Below are 17,180 nucleotides of genomic sequence, written 5' to 3'. Positions count from 1 at the left end.
CTCTAATTAGGCAAATTTACTTACTTCAGTTTTTTTGTGCTTTTATCAGTCAATGGGATGTGCAGAATGATAGGATACAATCCCACCCTTATCAGTGCAGAGACACAGGAAAGGCCAAGCTCTAAGAGGCAGTGAGCATTCTGCAGAGAAAATAATCTCTGTTAGAAACATATCATCTTGTGTTTGTACTTATAGTTCTCATTGTTATCACTCACCTGTTGAGCCACAGCTTCAACATTCTGCCTGGTAAAGCACCTGCGAATTCCCTCTGCATCCTTCTCCCCTATAATTTCCCCACGCTGATATCTTGCTGCATACTCAGGTTCTGTCAAGCATTCTGTAGGAAGTATAATAGGGTCATGTGAGGAACAGTCGCTCAGCCTGTACAAATGTAATGTCTTCATAGTCTGGTCACATAAAGCAGGATGTGGAAACATATCTGCATTTCATCCCATAAACCTTGATTATTTAACAGTTTCTTGGGGCCCATTTTAAATAAATACAGGACTAAAGCATCTTGGAAACTTTGTAATTTGGGGCTGTCCTTAGAGTATAGTAGTAGTACTGCTGTGTCTGTATGAATAGGTCAATGTGACACTCTTTAAAGGGACATAAAACAGTATGAACTAGCATAAGTTTCTAAATATATAACGCAGCTGAAGCTTACCTGCAAAAATGTTTCTGTTTTAACCCCCATAAACCACTTTAATTCAGGCATAGTTTTGTTTGCAGCAAGCTCCCCCCTGGGGATTTCCATATATGGAAGGTGCTTTCCAGGCCATAGCTTCTGCAGAATACACTAGTGCATGTGCATGGTAGAGGGTAGAGTCACATGTAGGCTGACCATATTGCCGCTTTAAGAAGGAACACATATGAAAAATACATATGTGAGGGTTCTTATACAAAACCATTTCTTTAAACAGCCCTAAAAACAGCCCTGACATATGTATTTTTCATATGCGTCCCTTTTTAAAGCGGCAATATGGTCAGCCTAGTCACATGGCACCTGACTAAAGCAGTGCACAGTATAATGCTGAAGTTTTCACAAAGCATGTGGCATCCCCATGGAAATGAGCAAGCAACAAACAATAGCAGTACCTGCTGTCCCTCCTCAACCCCCCCCCCCCCCACTTGCTTGCATAAGTAATTATCCTCACATGCACACTTTGTTATATGATCGCACAACGGCACAAGGTTTTGACTAAGACACTGATAAGGGGGGATGGAGCAGGCTACACTTGTAAGTAATTTTGAAGATTTTTGGAAATTTTATTAAAATACCTTTTTTTACACTTTTTATCCCCACACACTTTATTACCTCAGTTGACCCTTTTATAATATGCACATAACTCAAACTGTTTATGGCACTTTAAGTGAATTTATCTCTGCATAACTAACACTAACTAATAATATAGTGTAAGTTGCTGTTCAACCCAACTAAAAATGTCTAACATAGAGAATAATTTTTCAAGCCAGGGTTTTGTCCTAGGCCTACTAAGTCTGTGCCTAGGCAGAAGAATTTAGGGGGGTCGGCAGACTGTAAAAGGACACCTTGTGCCTATGTGTAAAAACTGTGCTTGTCCTAAAAAGCCAAACAGTAAATTATGTAACCTGCAAATACTGCAAATCAAATAGCCAGCTTAGGGAACTTGCAGCATTTTTGAAGCCCAGGTTACAGATTTTTTGGTACAAAGCACAAAAGCAGGAAGTATTTAATGTCCCTTAATGGGTACTCAATGGTTTAATTCCTTCCTACTTATTTACTTCAAATGTTTTATTTCTTAATTTTATTAGAAATAAATAATCCACTGATTGACCAACTGGAGTGCATCACATTTCTATGGAGTTCCTGGCCGTGTGAGAAACATATGGGACAAATATGAGCTAACAATGTTGAGTGCGGGTAATTCGGGTGGCAGAACAATATACTTGTTGGTGATGTGAGTGAAACTTACCTATGTCACACTTCATGAAGTCTTTATTGGTGCAGATTTTCTCACTCAGGATCCTGCCAAGCAGTGAAGGGACCAGCAGGACTGGTCGCTTTGTCATAATTTTGAGATGTGTGACCAAAGTGTAAGGCATCAGTGTGAGGCAGCTCTTCCCAAGTGCTGATCCAATAAGGGGGCCTGAATGTAGGGAAAGGGGAGATATGACCACAGACACCTTTTTTTACAGGGACAGTGCGAAGAAAAAGGCAAGTATTGTGTTGTTCAAGTTAAATATGCAGTCCAGGGAGGTAACCCTTGAAAATACCTGATGATCAAAAACTCCCTGCCATGGAAATCAGCTAAAATCTTTGGGATCTTTTTTAGACCTTATATTATAACACAGGTACAAATCCCCAAGTCTGGAATTCCAAAATCCAAACTTATTCTGACATTCAAATGTTTTAATCAATATTTTTTAAAAATAAATAAATAAACGTATCCTCCTAATTAACAATTTTTCTCACAATCGTCTCTGTCGGTGTCTTTTGTTTGATTTCTGTGTTTTAAAACACAAATAATAGTCTATATTTATTTTAAACAACAAATAGTACCTTTCTGATTATAGTAGTGCACTATCATTCTGAGGGTACTATGTATACAAAAGTATTACAGATAATATAAAACTACCTTTAGTTTACATGTATAAACAGTATTATGACATGTAAATACTGCCTAAATGACATACGATATTTTTTACATTTGGTTCCATCCCCTCTACAAACTGCCCCATTTTACAGATGCAAATATTCCAAAATCCAAACTATTCCCGAAAACAGTTTGGAAATGGGTTTTCTACCTGTATAGGAGTATTTTCTTCAAATAAAGAACCCTGCATTATGAGTTAAAGGTAAAATTTGTGTTTCCTAAATTATTTGAGGACCTCGCCGTACTGACGAGAATCATCTCGCCTTAGCAGAACTTTAGATCATCGATCCCCTAAATAGATAACAGATTCCTTGTAAATAAGTGTAGTTAAATCTATGCACTGTAGATATAAGATCCTCCTAGTTCTTGTACCAATATACGCCCTTTTGTTTAATGTTAAAATCGTACCTTACACAAGCAGTCACCCGTGTGCAAAATGTTTTTTTTTACTTTGACATTGTGGTGTTTACAGCACGCCTGTATTGCCTGTTCCATAGCTTTCAATAGTTGTGTGCCCCTGCACATCTTCAGGAGGAAGCTGGACAAATGTGTAGACATTTTACTTCTGGGATGTGGGAGCGCACTTCTATTGCAAGTTATGGAGAGGTGGGTACACCTGCATGAAGACTGTATCTCACACATTGTCACAGATAAGCAGGGACGTTTCTAGGGGCGGGCAAGCAGGGCAGTTGTCTGGGGCTTCTGGGGTGGGCTGTCATCATGCTGTTAAGCAGTCTCCCTTCCACTCCTCACACAGTGCAAGTTTTATACTGACCGCCTACCTTCTGAAGCAGCCTGGGAAACAAGGAGCAAATATATCTGTTGCAGCTTTATAATAGCGTTAATCTGCTAAACAGTGAAGGGAGAAGCACGGTGCACGTTTCCACCAGGGATAGGCAAGGGCCTCTATTTATCAAGCTGTCTACTTTCTAGCATTCGCCCGGCACCAATACGCTCACCTAAGCTCGCCTAACATTGCTGCTGCGGACCTGAATACGTTTGCCAAATTTATCAAGAAAGCTGTCAAAAAGCCGCGCACCAAGTACGGGGCGATGAACAGCGGACTGTTAACTGACAGTCATCGATCTCGCTGCTCATCGGCTTATTAGCAGCTTTCTTGCTAGCCTGTCACTAAGCACAAACACTATACTGTTTAACCCCTAAACCGCCGCTCCCGGACCCCGCCGCAACTCTAATAAATATATTAACCCCTAAACCGCCGCTCCCGGACCCCGCCGCAACTCTAATAAATATATTAACCCCTAAATTGCCGCTTCCGGACCCTGCCGCAACTCAAATAAATATATTAACCCCTAAACCGATGCTCCCGGACCCCGCAGCAACTCTTATAAATATATTAACCCCTAAACCGCTGCTCCCGGACCCTGCCGCAACTCTAATAAATATATTAACCCTAAACCGCCGCACCCGGACACCGCCACCACCTACATTATACCTATTAACCCCTAATCTGCCGCCCCCTATACCGCCGCCACCTACATAAAGTTATTAACCTCTATGCTGCCGATCCCGGACCCCGCCGCAACTAAATAAATTGTTTAACCCCTAAACCGCCGCTCCTGGACCCGCCGCAACTCTAATAAATATATTAACCCCTAAACCGCCGCTCCCGGACCCCGCCGCAACTCTAATAAATATATTAACCCCTAAATCGCCGCTCCCGGACCCTGCCGCAACTCGAATAAATATATTAACCCCTAAACCGCCACTCCTGGACCCCGCCGCAACTCCAATAAATATATTAACCCCTAAACCACTGCTCCCGGACCCCGCCGCAACTCTAATAAATATATTAACCCTAAACCGCCGCTCCTGGACACCGCCGCCACCTACATTATACCTTTTAACCCCTAATCTGCCGCCCCCTATACCGCCGCCACCTACATAAAGTTATTAACCTCTATGCTGCCGATCCCGGACCCCACCGCAACTAAATTGTTTAACCCCTAAACTGCCGCACCGGAGACGCCGCCACCTACATTACATTTATTAACCCCTATCCTGCCCCCCCCTTACACCGCCTCCACCTACGTTACATTTATTAACCCTTAATCTGCCCCCCCCTACACCGCCGCCACTATATTAAATGAATTAACCCCTAAACCTAAGTCTAACCCTAACACCCCCCTAACTTAAAACAGAATTTATGCTTACCTGATAAATTACTTTCTCCAACGGTGTGTCCGGTCCACGGCGTCATCCTTACTTGTGGGATATTCTCTTCCCCAACAGGAAATGGCAAAGAGTCCCAGCAAAGCTGGTCACATGATCCCTCCTAGGCTCCGCCCACCCCAGTCATTCGACCGACGGACAGGAGGAAATATATATAGGAGAAATCATATGATACCGTGGTGACTGTAGTTAGAGAAAATAATTCATCAGACCTGATTAAAAAAACCCAGGGCGGGCCGTGGACCGGACACACCGTTGGAGAAAGTAATTTATCAGGTAAGCATAAATTCTGTTTTCTCCAACATTGGTGTGTCCGGTCCACGGTATCATCCTTACTTGTGGGAACCAATACCAAAGCTTTAGGACACGGATGAAGGGAGGGAGCAAATCAGGTCACCTAAACGGAAGGCACCACAGCTTGCAAAACCTTTCTCCCAAAAATAGCCTCCGAAGAAGCAAAAGTATCAAATTTGTAAAATTTGGCAAAAGTGTGCAGTGAAGACCAAGTCGCTGCCTTACATATCTGGTCAACAGAAGCCTCGTTCTTGAAGGCCCATGTGGAAGCCACAGCCCTAGTGGAGTGAGCTGTGATTCTTTCAGGAGGCTGCCGTCCGGCAGTCTCATAAGCCAAACGGATAATGCTTTTAAGCCAAAAGGAAAGAGAGGTAGAAGTCGCTTTTTGACCTCTCCTTTTACCAGAATAAACAACAAACAAGGATGATGTTTGTCTGAAATCTTTAGTAGCCTCTAAATAGAATTTTAGAGCACGGACAACGTCCAAATTGTGTAACAAACGCTCCTTCTTTGAAACTGGATTCGGACACAAAGAAGGTACAACTATCTCCTGGTTAATATTTTTGTTAGAAACAACTTTAGGAAGAAAACCAGGCTTAGTACGCAAAACCACCTTATCTGCATGGAACACCAGATAAGGAGGAGAACACTACAGAGCAGATAACTCTGAAACTCTTCTAGCAGAAGAGATTGCAACCAAAAACAAAACTTTCCAAGATAGTAACTTAATATCTACGGAATGTAAGGGTTCAAACGGAACCCCTTGAAGAACTGAAAGAACTAGATTAAACTCCAGGGAGGAGTCAAAGGTCTGTAAACAGGCTTGATCCTAACCAGAGCCTGAACAAATGCTTGATCATCTGTCATAGCTGCCAGTCGTTTGTGTAGTAAGACAGATAAAGCAGAAATCTGTCCCTTTAGAGAACTTGCAGATAATCCTTTCTCCAAACCTTCTTGTAGAAAGGATAGAATCTTAGGAATTTTTATCTTGTTCCATGGCAATCCTTTGGATTCACACCAACAGATATATTTTTTCCATATTTTATGGTAAATTTTTCTAGTTACAGGCTTTCTAGCCTGAATCAGAGTATCTATTACAGAATCTGAAAACCCACGCTTTGATAAAATCAAGCGTTCAATCTCCAAGCCGTCAGTTGGAGGGAAACCAGATTCGGATGTTCGAATGGACCCTGAACAAGAAGGTCCTGTCTCAAAGGTAGCTTCCATGGTGGAGCCGATGACATATTCACCAGGTCTGCATACCAAGTCCTGCATGGCCACGCAGGAGCTATCAAGATCACCGAGGCCCTCTCCTGATTGATCCTGGCTACCAGCCTGGGAATGAGAGGAAACGGTGGGAATACATAAGCTAGGTTGAAGGTCCAAGGTGCTACTAGTGCATCTACTAGAGTCGCCTTGGGATCCCTGGATCTGGACCCGTAGCAAGGAACCTTGAAGTTCTGACGAGACGCCATCAGATCCATGTCTGGAATGCCCCATAATTGAGTTATTTGGGCAAAGATTTCCGGATGGAGTTCCCACTCCCCCGGATGGAATGTCTGACGACTCAGAAAATCCGCTTCCCAATTTTCCACTCCTGGGATGTGGATCGCAGACAAGTGGCAGGAGTGATCCTCCGCCCATTGAATTATCTTGGTCACTTCTTTCATCGCCAGGGAACTCCTTGTTCCCCCCTGATGATTGATATATGCAACAGTCGTCATGTTGTCTGATTGAAACCTTATGAATTTGGCCTTTGCTAGTTGAGGCCAAGCTTTGAGAGCATTGAATATCGCTCTCAGTTCCAGAATGTTTATCGGGAGAAGAGACTCTTCCCGAGACCATAAACCCTGAGCTTTCAGGGATTCCCAGACCGCGCCCCAGCCCACTAGACTGGCGTCGGTCGTGACAATGCGGAAGCTCATTCCCTGTGACAGATTGTCCAGGGTCAGCCACCAACGGAGTGAATCTCTGGTCTTTTGATCTACTTGAATCATCGGAGACAAGTCTGTATAATCCCCATTCCACTGTTTGAGCATGCACAGTTGTAATGGTCTTAGATGAATTCGTGCAAAAGGAACTATGTCCATTGTTGCAACCATCAAACCTATTACCTCCATGCACTGCGCTATGGAAGGACGAGGAACAGAGTGAAGTACTTGACAAGAGCTTAGAAGTTTTGATTTTCTGACCTCTGTCAGAAAAATCCTCATTTCTAAGGAATCTATTATTGTTCCCAAGAAGGGAACTCTTGTTGACGGGGACAGAGAACTTTTTTCTTTGTTCACCTTCCATCCGTGAGATCTGAGAAAGGCTAGGACGATGTCCGTATGAGCCTTTGCTTTTGACAGGGACGACGCTTGAATTAGGATGTCGTCCAAGTAAGGTACTACTGCAATGCCCCTTGGTCTTAGAACCGCTAGAAGGGACCCTAGTACCTTTGTGAAAATTCTCGGAGCAGTGGCTAATCCGAATGGAAGTGCCACAAACTGGTAATGCTTGTCCAGAAAAGCGAACCTTAGGAACTGATGATGTTCCTTGTGGATAGGAATATGTAGGTACGCATCCTTTAAATCCACGGTGGTCATAAATTGACTTTCCTGGATGGTGGGAAGGATCGTTCGAATGGTTTCCATTTTTAACGATGGAACCCTGAGAAATTTGTTTAGGATCTTCAGATCCAAAATTGGTCTGAATGTTCCCTCTTTTTTGGGAACTACGAACAGATTTGAGTAAAATCCCATTCCTTGTTCTTTTATTGGAACTGGATGTATCACTCCCATCTTTAACAGGTCTTCTACGCAATGTAAGAATGCCTGTCTCTTTATTTGGTTTGAGGATAATTGAGACCTGTGGAACCTTCCCCTTGGGGGTAGTTCCTTGAATTCCAGAAGATAACCTTGAGAAACTATTTCTAGCGCCCAAGGATCCTGAACATCTCTTGCCCAAGCCTGAGCAAAGAGAGAGAGTCTGCCCCCCACTAGATCCGGTTCCGGATCGGGGGCTATCCCTTCATGCTGTTTTGGTAGCAGTGGTAGGCTTCTTGGCCTGCTTACCCTTGTTCCAGCCTTGCATTGGTTTCCAGGCTGGTTTGGGTTGTGAAGTATTACCCTCTTGCTTAGAGGATGCAGAATTAGAGGCTGGTCCGTTTCTGCGAAAGGGATGAAAATTAGGCTTATTTTTAGCCTTAAAAGACCTATCCTGTGGGAGGGCGTGGCCCTTTCCTCCAGTGATGTCTGAAATAATCTCTTTCAAATCTGGTCCAAATAATGTTTTACCTTTGAAAGGAATGTTAAGCAATTTTGTCTTGGATGACACATCCGCTGACCAAGACTTTAGCCAAAGCGCTCTGCGCGGCACAATAGCAAACCCTGAATTTTTCGCCGCTAATCTAGCTAATTGCAAAGCGGCATCTAAAACAAAAGAGTTAGCCAATTTAAGTGCTTGAACTCTGTCCATAACCTCCTCACACGAAGATTCTCTACTCAGCGACTTTTCTAGTTCCTCGAACCAGAAGCACGCTGCCGTAGTGACAGGAACAATGCATGAAATTGGTTGTAGAAGGAACCCTTGCTGTACAAAAATCTTTTTAAGCAAACCCTCTAATTTTTTATCCATAGGATCTTTAAAAGCACAACTGTCTTCGATAGGAATAGTAGTGCGTTTGTTTAGAGTAGAAACCGCCCCCTCGACCTTGGGGACTGTCTGCCATAAGTCCTTTCTGGGGTCGACTATAGGAAATAATTTCTTAAATATAGGGGGGGGAACAAAAGGTATGCCGGGCCTTTCCCACTCTTTATTTACTATGTCCGCCACCCGCTTGGGTATAGGAAAAGCGTCGGGGGGCACCGGAACCTCTAGGAACTTGTCCATCTTACATCATTTCTCTGGAATGACCAAATTGTCAAAATCATCCAGAGTAGATAACACCTCCTTAAGCAGTGCGCGGAGATGTTCTAATTTAAATTTAAATGTCACAACATCAGTTTCAGCTTGATGAGAAATTTTTCCTGAATCTGAGATTTCTCCATCAGACAAAACCTTCCTCATGGCCCCTTGAGATTGGTGTGAGGGTATGTCAGAACAAATATCATCAGCGCCCTCCTGCTCTTCAGTGTTTAAAACAGAGCAATCGCGCTTTCTCTGATAAGTAGGCATTTTGGATAAAAGATTTGCTATGGAGTTATCCATTACAGCCGTTAATTGTTGCATGGTAATAAGTATTGGCGCACTAGATGTACTAGGGGCCTCCTGTGTGGGCAAAACTGGTGTAGACACATTAGGGGATGATGTAGTATCATGTTTACTCCCCTCATTTGAGGAATCATCTTGGGCAATATCATCATCTGTGGCATTACTGTCCTTACTTTGTTTGGACACTATGGCACACTTATCACATAAATTTAAATGGGGAGACACATTGGCTTTCATACATATAGAACATAGCTTATCTGATGGTACAGACATGTTAAACAGGCTTAAACTTATCAACCAAGCACAAAAAAACGTTTTAAAATAAAACCGTTACTGTCTCTTTAAATTTCAAACTGAAAACACTTTATTACTGAATATGTGAAAAAGTATGAAGGAATTGTTCAAAAATTACCAAAATTTCACCACAGTGTCTTAAAGCATTAAAAGTATTGCACACCGGGGGCGGAGCCAACTGGGTAACTAGACGGTCGCGTTTTTCAGCAGCTCCTACCATACTTGTTATAAAAGATAAATTTAGCGACCGTCTGTGCCCATATACTTTACTATAAAGCAACTAAAGTTGGCCTGAAATCATAGCCGTTCCTGACAACCACCTCTAAAGGGAGTAATTCCTCCTCAACAGATCTCCACAACCCTGATGTGTTTTTTCACTGACTGCGTAGCCTAAAGCAGCCATCTTGCGGCCTAGTTGCGGAAGCAAAGCTAACCGAGGGATATTTTCTTTAGCCCCCACCTTGAGGGGCCGCTACCCTATCCCACCATGGAGGACGCAGAACACATTTTGGCACAAATGCATATGCTCCTGGAAGAGTGCAAAGCTGCGTTCAGATGCCAACCTGTAATAGAGTCTCAGCAGCCGGCAGCGATGCTCCAATCTCCTACTGCCTACTCTATCATACCTGCTCCGGAGAATAGAGGAACTGTGGGACCGCGGAATATGCCGCCCATGAGACATCAGCTCCTGAACAGCGTCAGCCTAACCTGTATACAGCCCGATACAGTTGATTGCGGTATAGCGGCGAAATGCTTAATGTCCGGTGTTGGGGCTTACAGTGTCTCCTGGGAACCAGTGGGGACAGATCGCTTTGGAGGCGCAGCAATCCAGAGAGACTCTTACCTTGTGCGGTCAGAAGCGGTCTCCCATCTGGAGAGTCTTATCCAGCACTACCCACATCTCAAGGATTGGGAATCTAGCACGCTGCTCATGCCTAGGGTCCTCTCCAGCCCCACCATTTTCGGCAATATATGCATCGCAACTTGGCGAGATGGTGTGGGTTAGTGACTTACTTTAATTATGTGTAACTCCAGTGTCCTATGGAACGCTTTAAAGTGATGGCGTTATTATCAGTCTATCGATCTCAGAATACATATGCCTCACTGACTGTTGAACGTTGGTTAATATCCTGGACATTTGGCTGTATTGATCAGTTTAGTTTATATGTGTACCTCCACCTTTATTGTTGTGCTTAGGATGTTTATGCTTTAACTTGTTTAGATTTCCAGATATGTGTTTCAGAGATTGTGTGCTGTAGCATCAGTTAGCAGTTACAGTATTATTGTCCAAATCTTTCAGGAACATAACATCTCTATATTATCATTTTGGTTTTGCACATTGGTTAATCTTGAGGTTCTGCTGCACTATAATACTACATTGTTATTTAAAGTGAGCTGAGAGTATTGGCTCTCTATTTAGTCTGCCTATAACAAAATATGGGCTGCGGTAACTCATAATGGCAAGATGTACTCAGACCACGTTTACTTTGTTTTATAGTCTATCATTACTAAGAGGATCGAAGCTTTTTGTATAACTTATCTGTGTGTAAGTGTGATAATATCTCTTAGGCTATATCCATGAGGCAATCTATTATATTGGTTTAGACTTGTCATAAATATCAAAACTAATAGAATTTTTGAAGAGCATAGTCACTTAATTTTCTACTGCACTAGTTCTATTATAGTACAACTACTTGCTTGTCTCATTAATATATACAGGGGAGGCTTGTGTATTTGCTAAACAAGGATGGCATTATAATGGAGGTTATGCTCCATACCTGACTGCCCACTAGAAGCTTATATTGACTGCTGCAGGGCATAGGGCCCGTGCACTGCGGCAGATATATATTTACACCATTATCATTTGATGGACGGTGGTTGCCACCTAATAAACCACTTACTCACTCACTCCCCATGATGGTATGTACTTAATTTAGTTTAGAAATGACTGATTTTGACCTATTAGATGTTTATTGTCCCTTAAATAACCCTTTGCCTGAGTATATTGAGCGACACTTACAACATCTCCCAGTTTTTACCCAATAATTATACCATCTGTTTATACCCTCCCTACCTTCCATAGTTATTCTAGCCTATCCACAACATATATAAATTAGAATGTAGGATAAGTCTATAAGCACATAAAGCAAAGGCCATGGCACCCTCCAACTCTTGCTTAACCAATGTTTCCCGCAACAGAATAACATGCTGTCTAGTTACAATATATTTGTTAGCATACATATCAGGCTCACGCCTTAGTGATCCTCTAAACTATGTCAGTTGGGTAAGGGACAGATATAAATAACAAAGCTTTGGAATGTAGTTTATATGTCTATATGTGGGATGTAACAGTCCCTACCATATCCTACTATGTTTACTGACCCTGCAGCCCATCTTTAACTGCACTACTAGTTCTCCTTAGCAGTGCCATGAGTAAGAGCGTATCTCTACAAATTTTGGTTGCTCACAATTGTCTCTATATGTGAAGAGCTATGTCAGGTGATTGCACACTCATTTCCCTGGTCCTAGTTCGTAGATGGTGGGACAACCCACAATTATAATAAATATCTTGAGGCCATTACATGGAATATTAGTAATATAGATTACTCCACATACTTGAAACACCTCCCCCCCCCCACTCATGATAATGTACCCTCTACTTTTCAGAGGGGCTCAATACGCGGTTTGTCTTGTGTATACCGCACTCTAATTATTGCATCCCTCACTTCCCAAGCTTCAATTCCCACATAATTTTTGAGAAAAGAATCTGTAAGACAATTCGGATCAGCAGGACTGACCATCATTGCTTCCCATCTGTATATATACTCCTAACACAATGTCTGGTAGCCTCTATTATGGTGCTAGATTGAATATATCATTTCAGACATCATCTATTACTACAGGAAGCAAATATCATATTTAAACATTCCACTTCAGATTCTGTTTATCACTGTAGGAAGTGAATATTATTTTATATTTTACATAACATTATATATATTGGTTATACTCTAATTACCTTATCTCTCTCAATTTAAAAAAAAAAATATATATATTAGAGGTTTATCATTGAGATCCAAGAGCGGTCTTCTTGGACACAAGTTCCTTCTTTCGCTTTACTATTTCCTGCTACTCTTGTTGGCCCAAGAGTAATCTACTATGTCATGTAGAAGGTTTCTGAAAGATTAGCACCTTATTTGTTTAATGTTTGAAATTATGTTAAATGTTGGCTAAATGTTTATTACATGCTCATTTTATTATCCTTGTAACAATGAAGCCTTATTTCATGTGACAAAAGAATGTGTTATTATGATCTATGTATGTCTTTAACTAAACCTCAATAAAAAAAAAAAAAAAAAAAAAGTATTGCACACCAAATTTCAGAGCTTTAATCCTTAAAATAACGGAACCGGAGCCGTTTTTACATTTAACCCCTATACAGTCCCAGCTATATGCTTTGCTGAGACCCAACCAAGTCCAGAGGGGAATACGATACCAAATTACGCCTTCTATAAGCTTTTTCAGTGATTCTTAGCTCCTCACACATGCATCTGCATGCCTTGCTCTCCAAAAACAACTGAGCATTAATGGCGCGAAAATGAGGCTCTGTCTATAACTAGAAAGGCCCCCATCTGAAAAAGGTGTCCAACACAGTGCCTGCCGTTTTTCTAAACGTTCCCCAAGATTATAATACCAATTATTAGTTAGAATCTGCATAATATGCCTAGTAAAGCAATCGTTTTAGCCCAGAAAAATGTCTACCAGTTTTTAAGCCCTTTTTGAAGCCCTTTATTCTTTTATGTTTAACTAAGAAAATGGCTTACCGGTCCCCATGAGGGGAAATGACAGCCTTCCAGCATTACATGGTCTTGTTAGAAATATGGCTAGTCATACCTTAAGCAGAAAAGTCTGCTAACTGTTTCCCCCAACTGAAGTTACTTCATCTCAACAGTCCTGTGTGGAAACAGCAATCGATTTTAGTTACTGTCTGCTAAAATCATCTTCCTCTTACAAACAGAAATCTTCATCCTTTTTCTGTTTCAGAGTAAATAGTACATACCAGCACTATTTTAAAATAACAAACACTTGATAGAAGAATAAAAACTACATTTAAACACCAAAAAACTCTTAACCATCTCCGTGGAGATGTTGCCTGTGCAACGGCAAAGAGAATGACTGGGGTGGGCGGAGCCTAGGAGGGATCATGTGACCAGCTTTGCTGGGACTCTTTGCCATTTCCTGTTGGGGAAGAGAATATCCCACAAGTAAGGATGACGCCATGGACCGGACACACCAATGTTGGAGAAATATAATTTAAATACATCTAAATAAATTTAATATTATTAACTAAATTATTCCTATTTAAAACTAAATACTTACCTATAAAATAAACCTTAAGATATCTACAATATAACTAATAGTTACATTTGTATCTATCTTAGGATTTATTTTTATTTTACAGGCAACTTTGTATTTATTTTAACTAGGTAGAATAGTTATTAAATAGTTATTAACTATTTAATAGCTACCTAGCTAAAATAAATACAAAATTACCTGTAAAATAAATCCTAACCTAAGTTACAATTACACCTAACACTATACTATAATTAAATAAATTAAATTAATTAAATACAATTACCTACAATTAAATAAAATTAACTAAAATTAACTAAAGTACAAAAACAAACAAACACTAAATTACAGAAAATAAAAAAAAATTACAAGAATTTTAAACTATTTACACCTAATCTAAGCCCCCTAATAAAATAAAAAAGCCCCCCAAAATAATAAAATTCCCTACCCTAAACTAAATTACAAATAGCCCTTAAAAGGGCCTTTTGCGGGGCATTGCCCCAAATTAATCAGCTCTTTTACCTGAAAAAAAAATAAATACAACTCCCCCCAACATTAAAACACACCACCCAGGGGCGGAGCCAGCACTGAAACTGAGCGGTCGCAAGCTTGTATAGCTCCGGCTATTTCTTTCTAATAAACATATAATTGACCGCTAGGTTCAGTTCAAATTTCAAAAATAAGGCGACCAAAGACTTAAGTAATACAGCTGGAGAGCCCCAAGTCTTAAGGGCACTCCAGGATAGCGAACCTTCTCAGAATGGCGGCAAGTAACCTGGCGGTACAAATCAGGCCAACAACAGAACCTCTGAGTCTTACTTTTCTAGAGGCAGTGCGCAGCCTATTGAATGATCACTTTGACAGGCTTGAAAAGAGCTTATTTATGATGTGGGAAGGTACTGTGAGAACTGATAGGCAGCATGATGCACAGCACACCTTACCGATGGGGTTGGAAGCCGCCCCAGACTTAAAACTTAAGGAAGGACTGATACACTCGAGAATGGCTAAATCAGCTCAATCCGAGCCTACGCAGACTGTAAGTGCAGCTGCATTGAGGGAAATCATTTCTGACTGGGACCCGCAGCAGCAGCAGACTATGGCTGATGCGGCTATATATGATAGACAACAGGAGCAGAGAGGAAAAAGCATGGCGTCCCCTATAAGCCTGTGTATTCCGGTGCACATATCAGCTGCGAGCCTCAATATACAGCCTGAGCGAGTCTGGAAGGCATCATATCGGGGAGGAAAGCCGCGATCGTGTGAAATCACGCTGAGTAACAGATCAACAGGCTATCCAAAGGTAACTTTCAGCCGACTCGCTAACATCCTGAGGATATACACCGCTGCACCGCGAACATTAAAAAAGGGTGAAGGTTAGATCTCTGAGCATCTATAGGACTTGAGAGGCCCAAATATGGCGTCGGATTGTGCCACACGCAGTCCATAAGTTGACTTTGTTGCTGTACCTCCAATTAGACCTGTTCTATCCTTTCTACCCTGCTCCTTCGGTATGACAGCATTACAAGGATCCTCATTTACTCAGAACTCTGACTTTTGGCAAACATAATGTCATCCTTGTATTTACCATGAGCGCTGAATATGGGAGTCAGTAATTCTCATTTTAGGGGTGCTCTCTTTGCCATCTTCTATATGATTTGCTTTTTTATTCCTAGTTCTAAGTTCCATTTATATGTCCTAATTTTTTGAAGACTATACAAACACTGTCTAGGTTAATATGAGGCTGATAAAAAAAAAAAAAAAAAAAAAAGTTTATCTTGCATGTACTGCTGAGGTTCTATATAATATTTGAATATACCTTTAGAGGCTACAGGTTAATTGAGCTGGGAACTATATATTTTCCTTATTGGTGTGTTACCCTGTTTCTATGTTAGGTCTCATTAGGCCTTATCTATGTTTCACTAGAGGAGAGCGCTCTACATAGATTGTCATGCCTAGAAAGCAAAAGCACATGAGAGCTTCATAACCATACCTGCAACCGTTTCACTGCAACTGGGATCATACTCATTTTTTTTACCCTTATATTGTTTATATAGGAGACGCCTGTATCATAATCCTTTATACATTTAACTCCACTTGATCCGTATAGATTATGCTGTTTGCTTTTCTCCATTAGCCAGAGGCTATCTATTTATTGATATGCTGAACTTGAGCTAGGTATAGGGCCCTACCTGGCCAGCAAGGTTTAGCTATACCAGTAGGAAAACTGCAGCCTCTTTACTATAGTTGGGGAGCCTACATAAACTATATATACAGGCTATGGTTACACTCCCAGGTGCTTGTGTAAAAACTGTTAGATATTCCCTCTTAAAACTGACTGTTATTGGCGCTTGCAGTGACTATTTTATATTTTTAAGAGTGGTTGTCTGGAAGAGAACTGGTGGGCGATAGATGTGGCGCTCTTAATACATACCTAATGGTTTTCACACATGATCTTATTTTCTCTGACAGGATAGACCTTCCTTATGCGCATTTCATCTTCACATTTTTAGTATTATTCAACTAATAACACAACAGTGAGATTGCCATATTTGTAGCTGCTCGGCCCAAGTATCTCACTAAATGTTGTGTTCACCTATATACTCTAGTATCATTCGGCTCTAACGCAGGCTGGACCTGCACCAGTGTTATCTAATATTATCCATGATATATTGGGCCGTCTTGTTTCTATATGAAAGTGCCACTATCGGTGCATACTACTTCTCACGTTTAAATAACCACTCCCACCCCCATATAGTATCGGCCTCCTCTAAACTGTGCTTATATGTATAGTCTCTCTCTTAACAGTACTATAAAATAACAGCTTACCCAGTGTTGAAGCTATAACCTTAGGTTCCTTAAACTTCTTATGCAAGAGATAGCATAGACCCATTATATAATTGACATGTTCCTGTTTGTCTTCCAACAATCCACGTGCCCTTGAAACTCCCACCACAGATTTAACATCATACCCAAATGTCTTGATTACCATTACTATTCCATCGCCTCCCCCCCACCTTACTGTACCTTTTTGTGACTTGCCTAAACTTAACATAACTAAACCACCACCTCCCCCCCCCCCCATAATGTACCCTCCATTCTAGAGGGGCTCAATAGGCGGTTTGTCTCGTATATACCGCATCCTAGTTACTATTATTTTATTACTTCCTAAATTTTCACTCCTACATAATACCAAAACATTGAATCTGTATGACCACCTAA

General features: G+C 41.3%; 1 protein-coding gene across 1 annotated transcript in view; it reads right to left on the bottom strand.

Annotated features, from left to right (window-relative positions):
• CARD14 (caspase recruitment domain family member 14) overlaps positions 1-17,180 on the bottom strand; it is a 170,691-nt gene that overhangs the window by 32,370 nt on the left and 121,141 nt on the right. Inside the window, exons 19-21 of the mRNA XM_053706463.1 lie at positions 1,956-2,129; positions 216-337; positions 25-140 (exon numbers count right to left, since the gene is read on the bottom strand). Of these exons, the coding sequence (XP_053562438.1) occupies positions 25-140; positions 216-337; positions 1,956-2,129 (412 nt within the window). The remainder of the gene's footprint in view (positions 1-24; positions 141-215; positions 338-1,955; positions 2,130-17,180) is intronic.

Source organism: Bombina bombina, chromosome 1 (assembly GCF_027579735.1).
Source record: "Bombina bombina isolate aBomBom1 chromosome 1, aBomBom1.pri, whole genome shotgun sequence".
NCBI lineage: Eukaryota > Metazoa > Chordata > Amphibia > Anura > Bombinatoridae > Bombina > Bombina bombina.
This window is presented reverse-complemented; position numbering and strand designations above follow the sequence as displayed.